At 46.9% G+C, this 22892-nt stretch overlaps 3 protein-coding genes across 3 annotated transcripts in view; 1 reads left to right on the top strand and 2 right to left on the bottom strand.

Moving 5' to 3' along the window:
* Positions 1-259: 259 nt before the first annotated feature.
* Positions 260-4633, bottom strand: LOC131271419 (fatty-acid amide hydrolase 2-B). Its single transcript, XM_058272836.1, has 3 exons — positions 4176-4633; positions 980-2453; positions 260-898 (listed from the first exon to the last, which is right to left on the bottom strand). Exons 1-3 carry the CDS (start codon positions 4223-4225, stop codon positions 803-805), a joined length of 1620 nt encoding a protein of 539 aa, XP_058128819.1. The 5' UTR covers positions 4226-4633; the 3' UTR covers positions 260-802.
* Positions 4634-10783: 6150 nt separating this feature from the next.
* LOC131272606 (proteasome subunit beta type-3) lies at positions 10784-11570 on the top strand. Its single transcript, XM_058274418.1, has 2 exons — positions 10784-10863; positions 10928-11570. Exon 2 carries the CDS (start codon positions 10947-10949, stop codon positions 11562-11564), a length of 618 nt encoding a protein of 205 aa, XP_058130401.1. The 5' UTR covers positions 10784-10863; positions 10928-10946; the 3' UTR covers positions 11565-11570.
* A 3937-nt stretch (positions 11571-15507) lies between these two features.
* The window catches only part of LOC131258553 (protein tincar), a 34275-nt gene continuing 26890 nt past the window's right edge, over positions 15508-22892 (bottom strand). The window contains exons 3-6 of the mRNA XM_058259897.1: positions 17893-19752; positions 17421-17790; positions 16388-16823; positions 15508-16323 (exon numbers count right to left, since the gene is read on the bottom strand). Of these exons, the coding sequence (XP_058115880.1) occupies positions 15508-16323; positions 16388-16823; positions 17421-17790; positions 17893-19752 (3482 nt within the window). The remainder of the gene's footprint in view (positions 16324-16387; positions 16824-17420; positions 17791-17892; positions 19753-22892) is intronic.

The following is a 22892-nucleotide window of genomic DNA, read 5'->3' as shown; positions in this document are numbered from 1 at the left end:
TCCGATTCAAAATGTACTGATTTACCATTACATTTATACAACATGAAGTCGTATATCTTCGTGTTCTGTGAGATTTTTGTGTTATGGAGTATAATTGTACCGGCTGCCCTTCGTATTCCCACTAAAATAATTTATTAAACTAATCACACTTTCATATCACAAACCCAGGCTACTATGTTACGATCAGTTGCCCAAGAATAAGAACAAAATTTGGCCGGATTTTCTCAACTTCGAATGATTTCACACAACTTACAATAACTTTAATCAGTGGTCGATAACTTAACTTTATTATAATAACTCTAACATGTCCTCGTTGGTTTTGTTGTTTTTTAGTTTTGTTTTTTTTTTTTGCTAACAATTGCTGTTTCTAAATCTGCTTACACAACGGAATATCATGCAGATGCTTGTGTTTGTCTTCTTACCAATTAACGCTAACCCTAGCGACACATTTGCAAACTTAACGATCAACTTGGTTGCACTATGAAATAACATGGGCTGGGGGAGAATGGAAAGGAACTGCCACCATAGTCAGCAAACAGCATAGGAAATGGACACCAATGTCGATCTATTCAAATCGTTACGGTGTACAAGAAGGAAGAAAAAACCATTGGTTACTCAATACTCAATAAAAATAATATAATACACTCGACGTCGTTCGGTAGCGAGCCGGATAATCACGCGCATGCCGAACGGGGAAATCTTAGTTTAAGCTCGGAATGGATCACAATTTTGATAACAGCCGTGCGGGCGGTCGACGGTCTGGGTGGCCTCGCCCATAACCGTTCCTCCAAAAGGCGGTCGCTTATTCCGAGGGTGGCGGCACCCAGCCACCAAAGCGTCGTTCCAGCTCTTTGGCCACGGCAAAGATTAGGTGATCCTGGCCGGGTGCGGCGACAATCTGAAAGAGAAGTTCATGTTAGTTTCCAGTTTAAAGTGTAAAGACTTGCAATTGGAATGTTTGTGTTTGTGCTTGACTCACCTGTACTCCGATGGGAAGTTTCTCCCGGTCCAAACCGACCATGCAGGAAGCGGCCGGAAGCCCCAGCGTGTTAAACACCATCATGTACGTCGTGTCGACCAGCTTGTGGAAGATGCGATAGTGCCGGTGGGCCGTGTTCGGAAACCCGGGATAGATAAACACACCGTCCGTGCCGAGCAGATCGATAAAGTCCTTGCGCAGCTTTTCGGTTTGACCGTCGAGAAAATCGAGCCGCGACTGGGGAATGTAGTTGTTCACGATGTGCTGCATCGGACCGATCATCACCGAGGGCATGTCGGACGTGGAAAACCCGAGCAGGTACTTGAGCACCTCGCGCTTGATCGTCGTGTCCGGTTTTCCGTTCGGTTGCGGCGTGTAGATCGTTTCGATGTTTTTCATGCGCAACATCTTGCACATGGAAATGTCCAGCGTCCAGCGGAGACGCTTCAGGTGCACTCGCTGGGCTCCGAGGTGGCCGGCCACGTCCCGGATCGCACGTACGATGTCCGGATCGATGGGACGCGTCAGTCCCGATGGTCCATCGTTCTCCATGTAGTAGCTCTTGATCGCGGTCAGCTGGACCGGTTTGTCCAGCGTTACCGGTGCTCCCTCGGGGTCACGCATTGCACCGAGCAGAAGCGGTAGATCCTCGGCGTACCGACACATGGCACCGGGGGTAAAGAAGCTTCCCCAGTTCTCGTCGTCACAGGACGGATGGTGGCCGTACGGCGACACGACGTATGGTGACGGTTTGTGACCGAACACGCCCGTAAATAAGGCCGGCAAGCGCGACGATCCGGCTATATCGGTGGTGACACCCAACAGCGATCCGGCCGCCGCAATCAATGCCGCTTCGCCACCGGAAGATCCGCCGGCAGTTCGCTGCAAGTTGTGCGGATTCCGGGTGAGCCCCGTGCATTGGTTGTACGTCTCCCAGCACAGGCACAGCTCCGGCGTGTTGCTCACCAACAGCACGATGCCTCCCGCGCGCCGGATCTGCCGCACGACGGGTGCATCCTCCAGGGCGACCTTCTTTTCGCGCAGCTTCCTACCGGCCGTATTGCTCATTCCCTCCACGGCGAGACTCTCCTTGATGGAGACGGGCAACCCGAGCAGGGGTTTATCGCGCACCAGCTCCTCCACAGTGCCAGCCGAACCGTCATCCAGCTGCCGATCGACTTCCCGCGCCTCCTCGAGCGCCTTCGCGAACCGATCCTCGACGATGGCGTTCAGCAGAGGGTTCACCTGTTGGCAGCGATTCATGTAGGCTCGCACCACATCCTCGCTGCGAACCTCACGGCGACGAATTCGCTCGGCCAGTACGGTGGCGGACAGCAGCAACAGTGGGTCCTCGATCGGGGGCAGCTTTCGGCGCGCTATGCGACCACTGACGCATTGCGAGTAGGGCATGACGAACCAGCTAAACACGCACATGGCTGCCCGCAGCAGCCTCCGTATAGCGTAACTCATTTGTCTGTTAGGGGAGGAGAAAGAAGACGGAGCATTAAAATGGGGATAAACAGACTTGACTCCGAGTGACGACGATAGGATCAGAGGCGGATCAATGGTATTCCGGAACCTCACAAAATCGGGGCCCTCCAAAATGTTCCACTGCCTCAAATGGTTCTATACCAAAGCCCACACTTGTGTCTAAAGCCCAACCTTTTGTGTTTTATAAGAGTTTGTCATTATTTTGTACATTTTTGCATCATTTGCATCTTATATACACCATATAGTAATCCATGCCGTAGAGCAACTCATGTTGAATCGCCAAACTTACACTTTGGAACTCCAAACGGATCAAGTAGGCAATGGGTAGCTTTCTAGGATCTACCGCAATGATAGCTATCGGCATGGATGTTTGTTGTACACTCGAGGAGTAGATGGGTAGAGGATAAAGTAGGCGATGATCGCATTTTCGCATGGGGAACCGAGCCCCAATCACAGCATACTTCGCAGCAGTATGTTTTTCGATCGAAAGCCATGATTTTCCCCTACTTTTATCTACGCCCTTCGTTTGGGCGTGTCTACAACAAACATGCTTGCAAGTTTGGGCGTGCTTTACAGTTTTAAGTTCATTCATTCGTTTGACTATGAACAGAGGATCTTTGCTATAAAAAGTGATCTATTGATTGAAGTGATTTTTGAGTCAAACGAAAAGATCAGACCGAAATGAAAACATATCACAAACGTTGTCGAACTAAAAAAACGAAATATATATGATAACTAATAGGTGGTTTAGGTCAAAGGTCCTTTAAGCTCCGTCCTCTTTAGACTTTAGAGTTTAGACAAAATCATGAAAGCTAAAAATACATACAAATAATAGATTTTATAACACGATATGCACCCCGCAGTAAGTGGCATTCATGACGTATTCAGCGTACCACAGGAACATCGTTCAACTAGTTGAAAGTATAGTTGAAACAGATCAGAATGGGTAGCATTCCTGAAGTGTATTATAGTACAAACAGGGATCTGCTTCTAGCAAGTGTTTACACGCGATTACACTCTGGAACGTGCTTCACGTGTCTCAAGAGACTCTCCTTAAGCTGAAATTCCGTCAATGAAAGGGATATGAAGGGAAAAATAAACAAAAAATGCTACTTCAGAGAGTGTTTTGTAGTGGACATTTTTGTTTTCTTTTCTAAAAAAGAAACTCAAGTGGTAACCAATCATTACACCCTCGTTTCGCGATCCTTCGGCATTTACTACGAACGCATGTTGGTTGCACCGGCAAGGTCTTGAAAGTGTTCACATGCATTGGTCATATTTTCCTGTACTTTTATGACATGCAGAAGTACGTAGAGGCAGGGCTGTATCTTTTTTGATGCTATAAGTATTTTTTAAAAAAAGAGATAAGCATTAAGTACGCTTATAACCGCGTCAACCGCAACTATTTGTTTGCTTTTCTTTTGCCACCGATGGACACCGTTCAAGGAGCGTACGGTGGACCTTTTCCCACACTTTGGCAAGGTTCCAATTAAGGGCCGTACTTGGAAAATTCCAAAATTGAAGCCTTTTACACTGTTTGGAAACGAAAACCGATGGTACTTCATGCAGTGATAGGTTTTCCATCTGGAAACTCCGGCGATCAGTATGGCTCGTTGCTTCGGTGCAATAAATCTCGATTATATTGGACCACGATTACGACCACGATCGTAACGTCCGTATATTACCGATGGCCTTGAAGGTGTACATCGCTGAACAGTTGAAGGTCAGGAAGAAGCCAGTAGAAGAGCATTTCATCCATAGAATAATTACGATGTCTTCACGAAAGGAGTGAATCTTTTTTATTCTCTCCTTTGTTTCCTTATGGCATATAAGCAAACCATTTCTTATATGAAGAACCCGGGGATGATGGCTTCAAGTTGGCGACCCCTGCCGACGACATTAGAGTCGTTTGTCTTCTTTACACTTGAACAATATCATTCTCAAGGTCCCAAACAGCGTGGATAACGCATGGTAATAGAAAACCTGTTTGTCTAGCGAAAGAAGCTACACATGAAGGCACAAGAGCAACATTCTTTCTGTATGTAACAACACAGAACACGTTTTCGGTGCGCCACGAACAAAATTAGGAACACTTTACAAATGCGGGCAAACACAAGTGAACATTCGAACGCAGGTTTGCTGAAGATGAGCACGGTGTAATCGGCCATATCTCCGGAGCTCCCGTTAGGTATGCGGGGAAAGTAGTCCATCGGTGAGCAATGGGAGCCCCCGTAGCCCGGCAGAGTACGGTAAATAAAAACAGCATCGAGACGGCCTGCCTATTGCCACCGTAAATCAGTCAATTGTGGACGAGAGATTGCGGTGTTGCACAAACGATGACGTTCGGGGGACATCAAACAACAACATGAACGTCAGTTTACCCAGCAGAAGATGAGCCAGCAGAACAATATAAATGAGCACCGAGCTGCACCGTTTCGACACTTACACCAGACTGAGGATGGATCGTACGGTTTCAGATTCGCTTCGCAGGATCGGCCCGATCTAAAGGCCCTTGGGCGGTGGTGCACGAGTGCGTATGGCCATGTCCGATCGCGCGCCCGCCCCGACGGAAAAGCTCTCTCACACGTGCGATCATAAAAAGATCCATGTTCCGCGAGGCGTGCGAACGAAGAGTACAGAGTGTAAAAGATAAACACCGAGAAGAGAGACACAATACGAAACAAGAAAAACGGGGTCCACTTAAGTGGTACATACTCAGCATTGCTTCGTACAGATGAGCACAGAAGATCAGCGACAGCGATCGCTAGGAACGCTGGTGGAGAACATTTGGTATCATGCCAAAAACCGTCAATCAAAAGATGGGCTTCCTTATTGGTGACAACTGTAAGAACCGGTTATGAAATGCAAATTGCATTAAAAAGGGAACAACTCAGAAGATCAGTAGGCCATACGGTGTGGACACAAGGGTCGGTAACCTTTTTCATTTTTACGCATTTACTTAAAATAATAAGCTTAGTTTCCATCCCGTATCTCGAAGCCTTTATGCGGTTTTTATTATACACATTCTACTTTCATTTTTACTTTTTGCAAGTATGTACACATTTTTTTAATAAAAACTAATTTAAAGCACACAAATTGTAAAATAATTCATTTATACCAAACATTATCTATTCCTACTAAATTTGAACGTCTTGAAACCTCGTAAGAAAAGGTACGTTTCAGCAGCGAGTTGGAGTTTAAAAAATTGACATAAAAACAATAAACTGATTCGCTTTACATTTAAGTTGCGCCATACTGTAGACCCAGCTTTTATATACGAATTGATAGTTTAAAAGTTTTTACACCTGTTTTAGTTTCCTTTGGGACCTGGTCTGCCGTTGACTTTTAACATACTGATAACATAGCTGATGAATAAATAAATAAACAGATAAAGTAAACTTCTTACCCAAGGTTAAAGTTTTTGTTGAAAGATGGGGACGTAGATGACATTAAAGAAGAATAAAATGCCCGAGAGGATTTAATGGCATGTGTTGCTTTTAAGTTGGTTAACATAACGACGGAAAGATGCTAGGAGCAGAGCGAAGCAGACATACAAACGTTCAAATGTTCTGGTTGACGAAGTTGAAAAGTATCTTTTTTTAATTCACAATGAACATGTGTAACATGACGGAGATGGATGCTGGTAATGGATACGCAAATTGTTGCCATAAGTAACCGAAAGCCTACTGCTTTTTTTTAGATTTCCCTGCGGGACAAAGGAGGCGCCACTATAATGACGAGCTCTACGAGACGTAAGACGATCTGATCTCCCGGTCGTACGGCGAATTAGACACCTCAGCCGCAGGTGAAGGTGGAAGGATGGCTTAGACGCAACCACCAGAAACTTCGTCAGGCCAAGCGGTTGTATAGCGTCAGTAAAGTACAGCAAGAGATTCAACGCAATTGTGTTGTACATGTCCGTGAAAGTTTTTGCAAGCTTAGATGTCGCATGTGTTTAGGTTTCGCAGGTGTCTAATCTTCAAACAAACACCCCTTGGGTCATTCTAATCGTGCAAAAACACATGACTTCATAAAAAAGTCTAATGAATTAGGCTGCTGTGATGGTGGGGCTTAATTAATTTGCTTTGATAAAATCTATCAAACAAAACAAAAATATCTCACATATCGTCGTTACATATGCGCCATGCGTGAACTCTAAAAGCATGCTAATGTTGCTTGATCGCCGAAGTCTCGCCGGGGCGCAGCAAAAGCTTTGACGGAGCACACTTCCACTCGAGTCGTTAACGGGTTTGACAAATTAATGGATTTCCGATTCCGCAATAGAGAGTGGCCTTTTTCCTAAGCCCACGGAATCGACCTGTCCATAAAAGAGGTTGCGCTGGAGCAAGTGTTTTGAAACGTATTAAACGTGCCCCAAATGTGCGTGGTGCGTGTGTTGGAACCAACGCGACAGAGGAGAAGTTTAAGATAAAGAGTCGGATTTCAGCAGCTGATAAGTGGTGGGTAAAGTAGATGCAATGGCAAAGAAAAATACTTGTGTATTGTGCAAAAATGGAAACCGAACCGATAATAGCCTTAGACACTCGTCTCGTCCTTTTTAGCTGGTAAAGTTTAACCAATAGTTAGTCGGCGGGGTCGAACAAACATTCCTGACTGACCGACATTCCGCCGTTTCGGCCGACCGGTTGATTAATAATCTTTCACGGCTTCACTTTCAATATCGACCAAGGTGTTATCCCTTCGTCCCACGGAGGGTTTTGTTTGGATGTTGACGGGTTTGAGCCGAGGGAAGGCTTTCACCGAAACACAGCATGCACGCACACTGGCCACGTGGTGATCGTTCATCATGGCGCGACCATGAAACGTTGACCCAATCGTCACCCCAATCCTGTGCCTTAATGATGGTTTCATAATCTTCCCATAGTGGCTTGGTTTGGAAAATGGAATACGGCGAATACGGGAGAAAAAGAAGGAAACCATTGTGCAGCAAACCAAACAATCATCCAACATTAGCGAACTAATCGGCAGTAAGGGCAAAAAGGTGGGAGGTGATGGAAGGACACGGCAACGCAACGCAAAACGATTCCTTTGGCATTCAACCTGTGCCGATCGAGAATCATTTACGTCAAACGGCGGACTGGGATTCAATTTGTTGCTTGGACAGTCACAAGCCAAGTATTTTCTCGCACTCGTCTTATTGCCTCCCGAGGGTAAAGTATGGCTGCCACGAGTCTTATGTAACAAGTGCAAAAATTCCCGGTAGAAGCAAAGGGTGCGATAATATGATTGGCCAGTTGGCCACAATATGATAAGGTGCATTACCGTTGGGAAGATGGAAGTGTAAGCAAAATCTATAAATGTCGCGAATGTGAAACAATCTTTCGATTTCGAACAGTTCCTGTAAAGCCTCTTAAGATTAACTTCACTCCGATATCGTCATCGGTGTGCTATCGATGTTCGATTCGATTAACAAGCATCTCCAAACTTTATCGCAGCCAACCGCTGATGGTTGATAAAGGGGGCCAAGATTGCCCGATGAAGACGACATGGGGTGGTTTTTTTTGCTGCGTTTGATTGCCGCGGAATAGCATTGTGGACGATCGCGATGGAATTATGATGCTATTTTCGACCCAAAAGGTCTCAGAACTGGTTTTGGAGCAGATGCACTCGGATTGAAATAGACCATGGCAGATCAAAAGAAATAAGCGGAAGAATGTTTGTGTGTGCTTTTTGATGAGATTCTGAGAATATTTATGTGACAATTGGCATAATCGTGCTGTACTGTATTTTTCGACGAATGAAGTCAGATTAGCGATTGAGATTCCTCAGAATATGAGAAAAAAAAAGTTAACGATTCGGATCGGAAGAAAATGTTGGGCGTTAGTGGTAGGAACCATTTTGAAAGAAGCGATATTTATATCGGGGGGGGGGGGGGGGGGGGGGGGGGAGGGGGGGGGGGGCAAGAATTGAAAAACAAAAAACTTCCCATTTTATGTATGTCAATGTTAGGCCAGTCCCCGTTAATTAATGCGACTCGCCTGATTCGAGATAAATCACTTTAGTTGATGTTAAACAAAGCATCGCAGCAGATAGAGAAGATCCTGTAATGGAGGTGTGATCTCACACCACTTATCTTTTCTCCTCGTGGCAGTGGGAAATCGCTTTATCGGCATGAATGCATTCGTCAAAATTGGCAGGTGGATTGTATGATGTGTAATTTTCCATTTAAACCTCGCAATGAATCGTGGGCCGAGAGAGGAAACTATACGGGAATGCAATTCCACATGCCTGCACTAAAGTTGCACTCTTTTGCGATAGATAACCGTGGCCAGAACCACATACAAACACAGTTTAGTGACGAGGGTAAACATGATATTCCGCTGCTCAATAAAACAATATAACGAGCGGAGAAAAAAGTTGTTTATTTGCGCACATATAAATGTGCGGAAAACGTGTCTAGTGGGAAGATAAAGGGTGAGACTTGCGATGTCCACACAGGCACACAGGGTCGGCAAACAACATTGATTCAATGACCAAGTTTTTGTATAATTGCATTTTAAAGTCCTCCATACGCTTGCAGTTGTATTGATTGTTGTTCGTATACCTTCTGGACCTTTTTAAATGCATTATTTACCTTCAAGAAAATATAAGGCAATGTGCTTTTATCTTCTAGTAAGTTTGTCCCACTTTATCTACATACGCCAGTCACTTTCCTTTAACAAAACTGAGAGATTTTCCAAGCTACCAACGTTTGCACTAAGTTTCTTTGGATTAAAATTTAAATAATTTAAAAGCCCATTGAACTGACCTACCACCACACCCGGATACAATCGCAAAACTTCACATGCCGTGTCGCTCGCCGCGATCGATAATGTAGGTACGGAAATGGATGCAATGGTTTGTTTTGGCATCGCAGTTTGTGCAACTGCTGCACTTTTTCACTTTTTTCCGCGAGTCCCACACCGCACGGAAAACGGGGTTCACCGCAATTGCCAAAAGTGTCTTCGCGTTCTGGCGCGGGTTTCATTGTGTGGCGTTAGTTTTTTTTTCTATCGAATTTGGCCAATTTGGAGATGGATCGATGGTTTTGCCAAAACCAAAAAAAAAAAACCAACAAAAGGACAGAATAAATTTAGACCCAACAACAGCTTGAGTGACAGTACTATGGCGCAGAGAAACTGGTACGAATTGTGGTTTGGGATATTTTATAGCGCTTTCGTTAGTTCATAAAACATCTCTTGATTTTGTATTTTAATCGAGCGTCGAAAATATTTCGAACGCACACGTGCGCTGCGGTGGCGATTCGGGGGTAGCATACTTTCACCCCGTAATTGTAAGCGATGCGGTTTCGCGCCTTCTTCGGTTTCGGGTGAGGGTGGGGTTGTTTTTACACCGCACGCATTATTGTTTACGGTTACAAAACGACCCTTACGTGGGCACACAAGAAGTAACCGAACTCCCTCGGGGCGACACAAGTTGTGATCGAAGGAAGCGGTGGAAAGATGAAACGCACGGATATCTTTGATGATTTACACTTGCTACTAGACGCAACATTGTTAGATAAACTAGAGTTAGATAAATCGAAATATTTTATTTGAAAAAAAGCACATTGATTGCGAGCACTAACTGGTCATGAAACTTACTGGTTGCATTCTCGAACCAGCTTCCGGTAGCACTTGGTGTAAATTAAGCGCAGGAACTCAACCAGCGCCTTCAGTGGAGAAGTCATCGTTGTCGATTCTCCTGTAAGTTTCATTAGAACTCTTCCATACACTAACTGCTCGGAACTACCCGAACGGAGCAAAAATACGAGAAATTTTCACAGAAAGAAACCACTTTACATCAGTTTGAATATTCAGATTGCAAAACGACCAGTCGCGGAATATGTTTGCCACCTTCACACGCGAGCGATGTTTGCTGCGACCAACGATAAACAAGAGCCGGAGCGGTTGGACGAGCTAGCGCATTTACGACCATCCAAGACTTGTAGTCAACCGCGACTGAGGTAGTCGCATGGAACATTTACATTTTCAAAGAAAATTGACTCGAAGAAAGTAGCAAGGTGTGTTATTACCAGGTAACATCATTGGAAGTTACTAGACTTTTCCCATCCCTTTGTCAATTTGCCCCATATAATTTCACCTGATTAGTTTTATGTTCATTCACAATGATTTGAAATTCTATCGTGGATTTTTGTTATTTAAATTATCTTGCATAAAGTATTTACAGATAGTAAATAGTATTTTTTCAGTTTATGAGTTATTTAGAATTAGTAAACAATATCGTACAACTTTTTAGAAATCTTCGTGCAGACACCTCCTTGTGAGCTCCTTGGTGATTGACAAGATGTCAAAATACTGTCCTGTCATGTTCTCATAAAACTGCAAGTAAACATCTGCAAGTTAACCTCTCGTTTGCGGTAGTCACCGAAGGTACGGCATCATAGTTTATCGCTAAACATTTGTAGGAATTAACACACTTTTCTCCCGTTTACAGTTTAAAAGTAAGAGAAATCATGTCTATCCTCGCGTACAACGGCGGTTGCGTGGTGGCGATGAAGGGCAAAAACTGCGTGGCGCTTGCGACCGACCACCGCTTCGGCGTTCAGGCACAAACGATCGCGACAGATTTTGAGAAAATCTTCGAAATCAACCCACACATGTACCTCGGACTGGTCGGGCTCCAGACGGACATCCTGACGGTGTACCAGCGGCTGCTATTCCGCAAGAATCTGTACGAGGTCCGCGAAAACCGTCAGATGACGCCGGAGCGGTTCGCGGCGATGCTGTCCAACTTCCTGTACGAGAAGCGCTTTGGACCGTACTTCATCGAGCCGGTCATTGCCGGGCTGGACCCCAAGACGTACGAACCGTTCATCTGCAACATGGATTTGATCGGATGTCCAAACCTGCCGAACGATTTCGTTGTCGCCGGAACCTGCGCGGAACAGCTGTATGGTATGTGCGAAACCCTGTGGAAGCCGGACCTGGAGCCGAACAGTCTGTTCGAGGTGATCTCCCAGGCCCTAGTGAACGCGTTCGATCGGGATGCGATCTCCGGTTGGGGCGCGACGGTGTACATTATCGAGAAGGAGAAGATAACGGTTAAGAAACTGAAGACCCGTATGGATTAAGAAGGGTGGAGCGACATGTTCGGGTGGAAGTGCTTTTTGGCATTGCTTCGTTTACTTGGTAATACTTTCCGTTTCATTTAAGGTCGATCATTTGTAAGACGATCAATAAAATAACTTCAAGAAGGATAAACCCGTGTAATCAACTGGCGTTCGGATGTAACAGTGACTCACTCCGGGGACGGCTTGGTTTTACATAAAGCGGTGGTTTATTTTTGTGATTTGGTTTGTTTGGTTTTTGGTTAGCTTTCTGTTCCATCGGTCCCTCGGGTAGGTAGAAGGTTCCGGTTCTGTGGCTCGAAGTAAGTAAACGGTATACATTTGCATAGTGGTAATGATTTTGCTATCATTTTAGCTTAAGTGTTGATGTACGTCCTGCGGAAACGTTCATCATTCGTCGAGAGCTTCGTCGCATCCATCCGTCCTCCGGTTTAATGTGCAATCCGATGCAGATTTTTATTTGGTTGTATTTAGCACTATGTACTTGATCACATTACCGATCGCACTAGCATCGGCGTCAAGATCGAGCAACATTTTCCTTTAATCCGTATTCCCATCTCGTACATCGCCGCTCCGCATCTGCTTCTATAAGATGGAAAACCTAGGCCACAAACACATTCCAATTGCTCTAAAAGATAATTAAAACGTGTTACATACAAATTACCAACCAAATTGAAAAGACACAAAGAGAAAGCTCGTTTTAATGACTGGTTTGATGATGTCGGTGAAAATGTCCATACTGGCATCCCTGCTATAGTCACCAGTCTAATCAGTCTTCCGTTTGGCTTCGCTTTCGTCTCGAACCCGTTATACTGCTTTGCTTCAAACCAAAGCTGTGTGCGAATGATATCCGTTGCAGAATTTTGTAGGAAACTATAAAGGTAAAATAAAACATCCAATTTAAGTGTTTTGTTAAAATGATTTTTTCTTTTTTTTCAATAGCTTTTAGTTTAATTGCCGATTGGGATTGAAACAAAACTTGCTTCACACATTTCTACACTAGACCGGATTACAGCGCGTGTTTGGAAATAAACTACACAATACCAGTGGCTCTAACGCGTTGACTTCACTAAACGGGCTTAACTAAGTACAACTTATCAAACGATCGGCTGCTCCATCACGGGCACGGTTACCCCGGTTATCAACAGGCAAAACGAAATCTCGCATTTTCTAAAATAAGTGTACAAATAAATACTACATTACATGCTGTTCGATATAATGGGATTTAGGTCCTCCTTCTTATGCCTCCTTGTCCGAGTGTATCTTACTTTCGCAATCTTTTTTGTCTGCTTAATTTATTTCCTTTCCTTAGCGTCCTTACTTATCGTCCTATGATACTTGTATGTGTTGTGTGTATATATATATATATTTGGGTCTATATATAAATAAGCTTTTTCTCTTTATATGGTTATGCCGTATCGCAGAATTCAACGGGCTTCCTTCCTTCCTTTTAATCGCTCCATGCTGCAGGACGCTTGCCTGATGTTTTATGGTTCATTCTTAATTGTCCTGCCTTCCTTTAGTCCAGATTGGTAGATAAACCTTAAAAAGAAGTAGAACAAGCATCACCACCTTTTCATCGTTAAGTTTTGATACTGCTGGCAAACAATGTTTATAGCAATAAAAGCGTACTCTAAACATTTTAAGAGAGTGTAAGTTGCCTCCATTTAAACCCCCACGCTCCGCCCCATGGGCCTAATATTGACGATCGTGTCCTCTCTCGTACTAGCGAGAGCTATACAGATTGTGTGGTGTTGGATCATACCTGATCTACACCGGAAAGAGTTATCCAGCCATTATATTTCTTACAACTTCTACCATATTTCTATCCTTTCTTAGTTGAGCCTATAAACCCGCCCACGAATGGTTCGTCACTAATTGTGGGGTAAACATTTTGGTAAAAAAACGTGTTCGATTGAGTTGTAAATTTTGACTATTCGTTCGTTACGTAAAATTTTACCTTATCCTGAACGTTTGGTAGCACATGATCGAATCGGTACAATGATCTGAATGATAATTTTCGAGCGATTTGGAAATGAAGTCCGATGTATCGAGGCTGTCCATGTATGCTGCTTGTTATCCGATCTCGGGACCTCGCGAGGCATGAGCTATACAAACTTATGCACGTACAGAACGTCATGTATTGTAATTCGTGTTGGTTTCATTAGCGGGGTTTTCTTATACGATCCTTTATTCATCTGCCTATCACCCTCCGAGGCACGCTTGCTAAACTCCCTTCTCCGAGCGCTCTACGTACATATATGGCAATAAAATGTCACTACAATACACGGTGCAGTAGTAGATGGCAAAAAATCGGTCTCAAGTTTATATTGTCCTGTGGTTACAATACTTTGCTGCAAATATGGTTCCGTTTGCCGCATCGGCGTCCCAATGCGCCGGGACGCGTCGGATGGATTGGTTGGTTGGTATGTTTTGTTTCTTCTTCTCGTTTTATGTTTCATGCTTCCTGTAGTAGTTATGTAATCTTCGCTGATTAACTTCTCTCCCTGATGTATTGAAATGTGATTTTTGTTTAGCGCACGACTATGGCAATAGTGTAATGTTGGATGCTGAAGCACGGTATGGTTTGATGAATGAGCTGTTCGTTCTATTTATTGCATACTTTATAGTTGGCCATTGGGAGGGCATTCTTTCCCTCCTGTGTAGAGCTGCAATGTTCCTTAACCTGTATAAATTGTTCAAAACTCGTGTCGTTTCCCTGGTCGAATAAACTGTTAAGAAACAGGTTAGAAAATGTTTGCAAAGGTCTCGTCATTGGTAACATTTAGCCTCGTTCGAGCTACGAAACATAGCAACCATTGACCATTAAAGATTTGAGTTTATGCATGGTACTGTGAACTGTACGCAAGAAATTGTAATCACTCTCTTTCTTCAAATCTCGATAAACAGATGAAATGAATCGAGAATTGCCATATTGCCCTTGACGACCTTATTTGCAACATTTTCCTTTCCGACGTTCCATATGTATCCGTTTCGTTTGCATGTCTTAGGGGTCCTATAGCGCCTGGCGGGGTTAAAAGGAGTATGATATGATGTAGTTACGGTTTGGGTCCGCCGTTAGGGTGAAATATTCAGTGGATATGCCTGTTTCGCTAGAACTTTGGACTTTACCATACGTTTGAGGATCGTCTCTGCTGAAAGCGTTATACCCATGTTTGTATCTTGTACATGACCGGCGGAGGAATCGATCGTTCACTCGAATGAACCGGGAATTTGATCTATTCTATGCAATCGCCGTTTACGCTATCTATCGCACGATCTTGGTAGCTAAAATACTACTTAACTCCGCACCCGTTTCGGTGAGGTGTTTGTAAAATGTACAAAACGATCGATGGCGATCGGTCGCGTTTTCCACCGCAACGATATCTGAACCGCAGCGCAGAGCTTCTACAAAAGCTAAAACCGTCAGTCTGTCGCGTTTCCTATTACAGAAGGGAAAGAGAAGGGTCCTTTCGAACCCTCTTTCGTGAGCTTCCTGATGCTATAGCATTCGATATATTTTGTCCTAGGACAATATCACCCCGGGTAATTCTTATTATTTGCTTGTTTTGTTATTCATCCCCTTCGCGGGAAACGTTTAAAGCGAAAGATGCTGTACGTTAATGAGCGGAAGGAGGCGATGGAACCGCATGTCTGTATTTATGAGATAACTTGATGATACTTTCCGATATAATAGCTGCATATTTGTTTTAGTCATTACTATGTACATAAGCTTCGGCTGCCAGTGGATTCTATGAACAATTGTTTGGTTAATGTATGTTTTTGTAATGTAAGCGAGATGTGAGATTTGTACAGCTTAATCGAACAGAAAGTGTGTACTGTCTATGACATCACGTGTGCTTCCCAGAACGCCCTACGGTATGTGAGTGAGAGTTGTGCGACGACGCCGAACGAACTTTTGAGGATCACCCAAGCGGGGTCTCCCTTAGTGCTGCATCTGCATACTGCCGATCTGAGCCGCATTTATGTACATCTCCCGGTCCTGGTCGGAGATCATGGAGTAGTTGGCCGAGTCACGATCCTCCGGAATGGTCGCCGGTGGTAGGAACGTGCTGTGGTTTGAGTGTGAGTGCGAAGGCATTCCGGGAACTCCACCACCACCACCACCGCTGAGTGGGTCGTGCAGGAGCTTGGAGAATGTGTGGTGTCCGGCGCCCAGTCCCAGGTGGCCGTACGGCGATTCGGCGTTCTTCATGTACGGTAGCCGCTTGAGGAACTGGTTGGAGGAGGTGGCATAGCGCAGCCCGTTCGGGAGTGTCGTGTGCTGCTGCAGCTGCTGCCGGGAAGATCCCGACTGGGGCGGCGTGAAGGACGTCTGGGAGTGATAGTGGTGATGCTGCTGCTGATGATAGCCGGCCGGCAGGGGCATCGTGCTGCACTGGGGGTAGTCGGACCGGTGATGCATGTCGGTGGAACCGCGCGTCAGGGGCAGCGTGGCGCTCGTGCCGTCCTTGTTGAAGCTGGACATCTTCATGTTGGTCGAGCGGCCGAACGGTTCTTCCTGGATGGCCGGTGGCGGTGGCTTGATGATGGACTTGTATGGGCCGGAGCGTGGCCGGATGACTACCTCGTCGCGCTCCTCACCCGAGTGCACGCCGCTCGAGGTTTCCGAGGGCGCATCGCGGCAGTCCGGTGGCGAGGTGGAACTTTCCGTCGAGGTAGAGTCCGAGCGTGGGGTCAGGGCTTCCGTTGGCATGCCGGAATCGGCCCGACGTAAGCATCGGGGCGTTGATCCAGGACCCTGAAATCGATCGAAAATGGCCATTAGGTGTTTATCACTGCTTGAAGGCATCGTTGGTACGCACCACGTTCTCCAAATGGTTGTGTACGGTGACGGTGACTGGTGCTAGCGGGCTGCTGAGGGACTGTTCCGGCGATCGCATAAACGTCTCGCGGGACATGGTGCGGCTGATCGGTGGCTCGAGATCGCGGGTCGACGCGTACGTCACACTGTCGTCCCGCACGCACGCCAGCAGCTTCCCCTCCTCGGACGTGTCGTCGGCGTGGTCGTTGGTGCTGCCGACAAGCGTGTTGCTGTTGCTGGCCTCGTCCAGCAGATCGCAGTCGTCGAGCTGTGGCGGCGGGGGCGGTGGAGGTGGAGGCGATCCGGATGGGCCCGGATGTTCGTACGGGCCGAGGTGTAGCAGATCGCCGGTCGGGCCCCTTAGCGTAGCGTAGTCTCCGTCGTCAGCTTCCCCCGTAAGACTGGACAGACGTATCGTGGTTCCACCGGACGGATGGCTGGAGGGAGGGAGGGATTCGCACGGTTAGGAGGGCGTTAGAAAGGTCGCCAGACCATTTGACAAACAAGCACAAACGATACAAACAAGGACAAGCAGTAATAAAACGGGTTTAGAATTTTTTTTTTTGCGAAAAACAATGATCAAAACGGGTTCTAATGTGCAAAGTAGGCTCTAACTTGAATGGTGCGTTTATAATAGAAAATCGAATACTCGTATAAATGAAGGACTAATTGGTAAATATTGCAAATACAGATTCTCCTTCGTGGCATCTAGCAAGCGACGACGGTTTTCTAGCAGTTGTCCACCTTTATCTGGCTTGTGGTAACCGATTAGGTTTTAAAAACTAAGTGGAAAAATTCTAGAAAATCGCCAACACTCCCTGGAAGCCGTTGGGAAAAGCTGCAAAATGTGCATGCAACCAAAACGCGAACGTAAAAATTACAGGGAAAGTATTTATGTACAAAATGATCAAGCAACAAGCACAGACACACACAACACAAGCATGACACTTAGTTCAAACAACACACAAAATCCGATTGAAGGAAACCCCCCCCGGAGGAACGGGGCGGGGGAAAACTTGTCTCGTATGCTTTACCGCTTGTTGCCATGTTCGTGTGGACCGAGCGCAAGCTCGGAGGACGTACTGGGTACTTCGTTGAACGTGACTTTCAGCTTCGGCGAGTTCGGTGCAATCTTGGGCCAGTAGATTGTTTCCTCTTCGCCGCCGGAACCGGAGCTGGCACCGCCGGGCCCTGGCTGGCCGGCCGACGCCGGCAACCCGTTGGACGTTCCGTTCGGTGAGCGAAGACTTCCGTTGCCCCGGAGCAGGGGTTGGCTGGCCGTTCCGGGCCCGCCACATGCGCGTCCTCCGTCCAGCGGAGGTAGCTTGAAGTGCCAGCGGCGCTTGGCGGTCAGTCCCAGCCAGAGGACGATCCACAGGAACAGGTGCACCACGGAACCGAGAGCTGTGGAGAGAAGGATTTTGTGGGAATGGGGTTTAATTTTCCGAATGTCTTTGATCGTGTTTGATCTTGTAGAATTAATAAGGATAAGGTGTGTGTACATACCGGCGGCTAGGACCGCTCCATCGAGACTTCCCCGGTAGGTGGCGCTGAGGTCGTGCATCAGCGGAGCCTTGACGACGGCCAGGGCCAGGACGAAGCAGAGCGACGAACAGTGCGCAAAGTACGCCCACACGTCCGCACTCTGCTTGGCGGTGATCATGCGCCGATCGCGCACCTTCGCCGCCAGCTTCCCGTGCCCGTACAGATACAGCACCATCGAGGAAGCGATCGTAAGCACGAGCGCCAGGATGGTGAGCGCCACGGTGACCGTCCCGTTGAGGATGAGGGCCGGCGCCTGCAGGGGCAAGGCCTGCCCGAGCGTCTGCAGCTTGTAGAGCACGCTCGCACCGGCGAAGCTGAGCAGGATGTCCACGCCGTTCGCGATCATCTGCAGACTGAAGAGACAGGCGAACGACTTGGACGTGTGCCAGAAGACGGACGGATAGCGTACGGCCCACACGGCCAGCGCCACGGCCAGGTTGACGAACTCCGCGCTGGGCACCGTGGACCAGGCCGACCCGGCACTGAACTGCCGGTCGGCCGGCGAGCCGAACAGCTTCGCCAGCAGCGCCGGAAAGCCGACCAGCTGCATCGGACGGAAGGTGAGGTTACCGGGGGCCGCGCCGATCAGGAAGGCGGGCTTGATCTCCATCCCGTTCTCGTCCTTGATGATGAACTCGTCCTCGTCCACGCTCGGGATGCTTTCGATGCTCTCGAGGCTTTCGCTGCTAAAGTTTTCGCCACCCCCGCTCGACTCGCGTTTGTTCTTCCGGTTCGCGCCGCCGGTAGACGCCGCTGCAGCCGGCGACTTGGCGCTGGCCACCGTCGAACCTTTGGGGGGTTTGATTTCGATGATCTTCGAGTTGGTCGTGACCGGCGTCGAGGGGATGATGTTCTCGGGCAGGTTCACCGGCTTGAGGATGTGAATGTCGCTGTCCTTCGTGGCCGCCGGTGCCTTCTTCACGGTGGTGGTCGGGGCGACGGTGCTTGTCGTTGTCGCAGTTGGGCGCTTCGGGGGAGCAGACTTCACCGTCGTCGCCGGCTGGATGGTGGTGCTTGTGGGACGGTTTCCTTTTTGCGAAGGAGATTTCTTGCCACCGCCGACTCCGGAAGTGGGGGGTTCGATCAGCGTCGGTGTGCCTTCCGGTTGGTTCAGTGCACTCCAGTCCAGCTCCTGTTGCTCTTCGAGCTCCAACCGTGTGTCCACCTCCTCGACGTACCGATGCCGTGGCTGCTGCTCCTGGTGATGCTGACCGTGATGATTTCCGTGATGCGCGTGCTGCGACTTCACCTTCCCACCCGCATGACCCTTCCCATTCGATGCCTTCCGATGGTGGGCGGCGTTCCGATTCGGTTCCTTCCGGCGGCTTTCGCGACTGCCCTCTCCACTGGCGTACGGTGGCACGGTGCTGGCGGTCGGTCCCGAGGTCGAATGCCGGTGGTGCTTCCCCATGCCGGTTGCCGGAGCTACCGTGGTTGTCCGCAGGTTTCGCACCGGCGGCAGCGTGTGCAGCGTGGTCGGTGGTTCCACCAGGTGGAAGTTCTCCATGGTCGAGATGGCGATCGGGCCATTGACACCTCCGGCGAACAGGGTGCCCATCTCGAGGGCTTCGTGCGTTCGGAACGCCTCGTCGCTGGTGTCGAGCGCTCCGAGGCTATCGTCGTAGTCGGCGAACTTTTCCACCAGATCGCTCTGCTCGAAGTAACCGTTCCGGTACAGCTTTCGCTCCAGTTCGCTCAGCGCCGGACGGACGGTGGAAGCGGTGGAGTTTGCGTAGGTTGGGGACGAAGTCATGAACGATAGCACCACTAGGCGATCGCTGTGCGTTACCATGAAGTCGAGATCCGTTCGCCAAACGTTATCTGGAAGTTAACAGAATGATAAAATCGTTGTTAAACCAATCGAAACATTTATTCATAGGAAAAATATAGGTATTATGTTTCCACCATAGCATTTTTGACTCTACCACCATAGCATTTTTGACTTGTTTTTGCAAAGAACAAGGTTTTTGTAACAGTCCCTCCTTTAAGATTTTTGGTTTTAGTTCATAGATTGATTTACCAAGTTTTTGTTTTATTTGAAATTGTACATTGTTGGTATTTTATTTTAAGTAACTGTTCAACGTTATTCCATTTCATTCAAGGTAGTGTCTGAAATTTCTCTACTAGAGCAGGGGTCGGCAAAGAAAAGAATATTTTTCAAGCAAAATTAAAAAAGAACATATCCTAATTCTTAACGAATTTGTTACACCTTTCTTCGTAAAAAAGAGGCTAGCGTACGAGGTATTCGATACCAGGCGACATCTTCATATACTGTTATTTGAGATGATGACTTTCTCAATTGCATTTTACTATCGTTCGTACTAAAAATTTCCCTGCCTCGAAAATCCGGCGGCGAGATAGTATGTATACACTCCATCCACAATAAATACTATACTTAACTTAATATAATAACTTAATACTTAATATAATAACCTAACACTTAACTTAATAAATACTATTATGTTTCACACCCGGTTGACAAAAATTCAAATTTTTTGCAGCTGTCATGTAGTACCAGCAAGTTTTTCCATGGCAGATTGTTGGGACTCTTGCTGGAACTACATAGTACCAGCAACAATGTCAATTTCTGTCAACCGGGCAATATTCAATTTTCCCTCAGATGAGTTATTTTGATAACAGAGAGCACAGCAGTAAAACCTTTTAATAGTAACATAATGCAAGCATATGCTGAATTTCGAGTATAACAAAGGCAATTAGTTTCGCAATTCGCCACAATTTCGAGTTCTTTTTCATCATCTAATTTCTTTCAGGAAACATGTGCCGACCCCTGTAATAGAGTTTAACTATAAAACAATTTATCGAGTCGTCTTGAGCACTCTTTGAAGCAAATTTTCTGATTAAAAAAGTTCTTAAAAATGTAATTTCGGAGACTCATGCCATTGTTGTTCGATTAGCCATGTGATGATACTAATAAGAACTCGAAATCGAATGATATCAACATATGTTTCTGTCAAGCGCCTCCGGGAGCAATGCACGACTTCATGTCACCCAATTTCAAAATATTCGACTTTTGGTTCAATGTTGGGAGAATTCCTACTGCACCGTACATAGTTGTACGCTTCCAATGCCAACAACCCTGTGGTGAAAATGAAGCCCCAAAGGCAACTGGAGCATTCCCGGAACGGCCCGACCAATAAATTAGTTTCATTTCCGCCGGGATCCCGGTATCCTGCAGTGGAGGTTCCATAAAGAAACCCTTGCAACGGGAAGCAGACACTCGTTGGCAATCTCTTTCCGGAATTCCCCGGCCGGGGGCTGGTCGTCGGCCTTTCTTGTCGTGCCGCTCGTCGTGCCGCTGGCGATGGTGATTGCACCGTGCACCGTTTTCCGATGCATCCCAATGACACACTTTTGGCGCACGGCTTAAATATTCTCTTTCAAGTCCCGGTGAGTGAGTGAGGCGAGGCGAGGCCGAAGAAAGAAGGCAACAAGGCGGATTCCTTGCCGGCCCCCGGAGGCGATGCATAATTCAGGCAAATTGAGTCGAACCGTCTCTTCGGGGTCCTTCGGCTCGGGTGCAATCATTGTTCCGCTTCCGTCGTCACCGTCGAACCGAGCCGATGAAGAAGATGTACTGGGATGCAGCGCTTCCGGTTGGGGCAATTAAATGCACCTAGGCAGGAGAGAGCCGAGATTCCGTGCCACGATCAAACATTTCCACACTCCTTACCCTATAGAAGTCAAAGGGACTTTCCTTCCTATTTTGCATCCCGGCCATGGGGAGGTTTATATGAGTGTGTCTGTGTGTGTGTGATAGAGGACGGCGGATCAAAAGCGAGATCCTGCTGCCAGCGGTGCGGGCAGACTTTGTTTGTAGTTCGGCCTACGCCTCATTGAACTTTGATGATCGAATGTGTAAATGAAGGCTTATGAAGTGGAGAGTCAATATTTGACCGGTGTCGGGCGTTCGAAGTTGGCCCTACTACCTGGTGGCCAGAATTGCAAAAAAAAAATCACAACCAAAACTCCTGGAAACGCTTACGTGCGGGTTGCAAATTACTTCGCACTTTGTTTGGGCCGGATGGATCACATCGAGTGCCGCGCCGGAAAGTCTTGTTTAACTTTCGTGGGGTTTCGAGGATTATCGTGAAAAGCTATTCCGGAAAGTAGACCACTTTGGATGAATGCTACCAGATGAGTCCATTACGGTTGCTTTTAGTGAAGCTTCGTCGTTAATAACCGTCACGAGGACCCGGAAGGGAATTGTTTTAAGTCCAACAACAACACAATATTGATGTATGTAAATCGATTGTAAACAAATAAGCCTGATTCAGCTTTTCTGCACTACTAGGAAAAGCAGTAATATAAAAAAAAACAGAAGTGGTAAAAATTGAACGGAACAGAAAAAAGAAAATAAAAACCCTTGAGCGAAAAGTTGTGTAACATCTCGCTCGTGAGATTTTCATTTTAATTTTAGGCCGCCACAAACCCAACGCTCTACTTTCCCATTCCGGTATGGCCGACCAGAAGCTTCTAATCGTTCGGCTTGACGCTAAACAGTCCAGAAAGCGTGAAAGTGGAAAGTAATCAAAACCGCCCAAGGGCTTCCATTCCAGCGTTCCGAACCCAGCCGAACTGGCCCACTAGCCAACTGCCTTAGACTGATAGAAGTGTAATTTTCTCAAGCCATTCCGTTCAGCTGTGCGAGCAGTTTTTCTTTCCTTCCGCATTGTTACACTCTGTCCATCTAATCACCATCCTCAGGCCGGAGGGCCCGTGGATACTTACGACTACCCCGTATCCTGAGTCCAGAAGCTCCCATTCGCAAAAGAAAAACGGCCGAAAGGCTGCAAACTTTTACCAAGAAGCTGGCTTTAAAGTCGGCCGAAGAGCGAAAAAAAGAACCTCCCGAAAGCTAAAAGGAAACGTGATTAATTAAACGTCAACTTGGGAACACTGTTTAACGAACTGGTATGGACATTTGCTTCCGGTTTCGGACG

The sequence above is a fragment of the Anopheles coustani genome, chromosome 3 (assembly GCF_943734705.1).
Source record: "Anopheles coustani chromosome 3, idAnoCousDA_361_x.2, whole genome shotgun sequence".
NCBI lineage: Eukaryota > Metazoa > Arthropoda > Insecta > Diptera > Culicidae > Anopheles > Anopheles coustani.
Note: the sequence above shows the minus strand (reverse complement) of the source record. Positions and strands in the feature narration are given on the sequence as shown.

What these genes read in the sequence shown, in the direction of transcription:
- LOC131272606 (XM_058274418.1), top strand. Translation starts at nt 10,947, where the DNA reads ATGTCTATCCTCGCGTACAACGGCGGTTGCGTGGTGGCGATGAAGGGC.
- LOC131271419 (XM_058272836.1), bottom strand. Translation starts at nt 4,225, where the DNA reads ATGAAATGCTCTTCTACTGGCTTCTTCCTGACCTTCAACTGTTCAGCG. An exon ending in ACCTTCAACTGTTCAGCGAT is followed by an intron (nt 2,454 to 4,175) that starts GTACACCTTCAA and finishes CTCCCCTAACAG; the next exon opens with ACAAATGAGTTACGCTATAC. An exon ending in AACTTCCCATCGGAGTACAG is followed by an intron (nt 899 to 979) that starts GTGAGTCAAGCA and finishes CTTCTCTTTCAG; the next exon opens with ATTGTCGCCGCACCCGGCCA.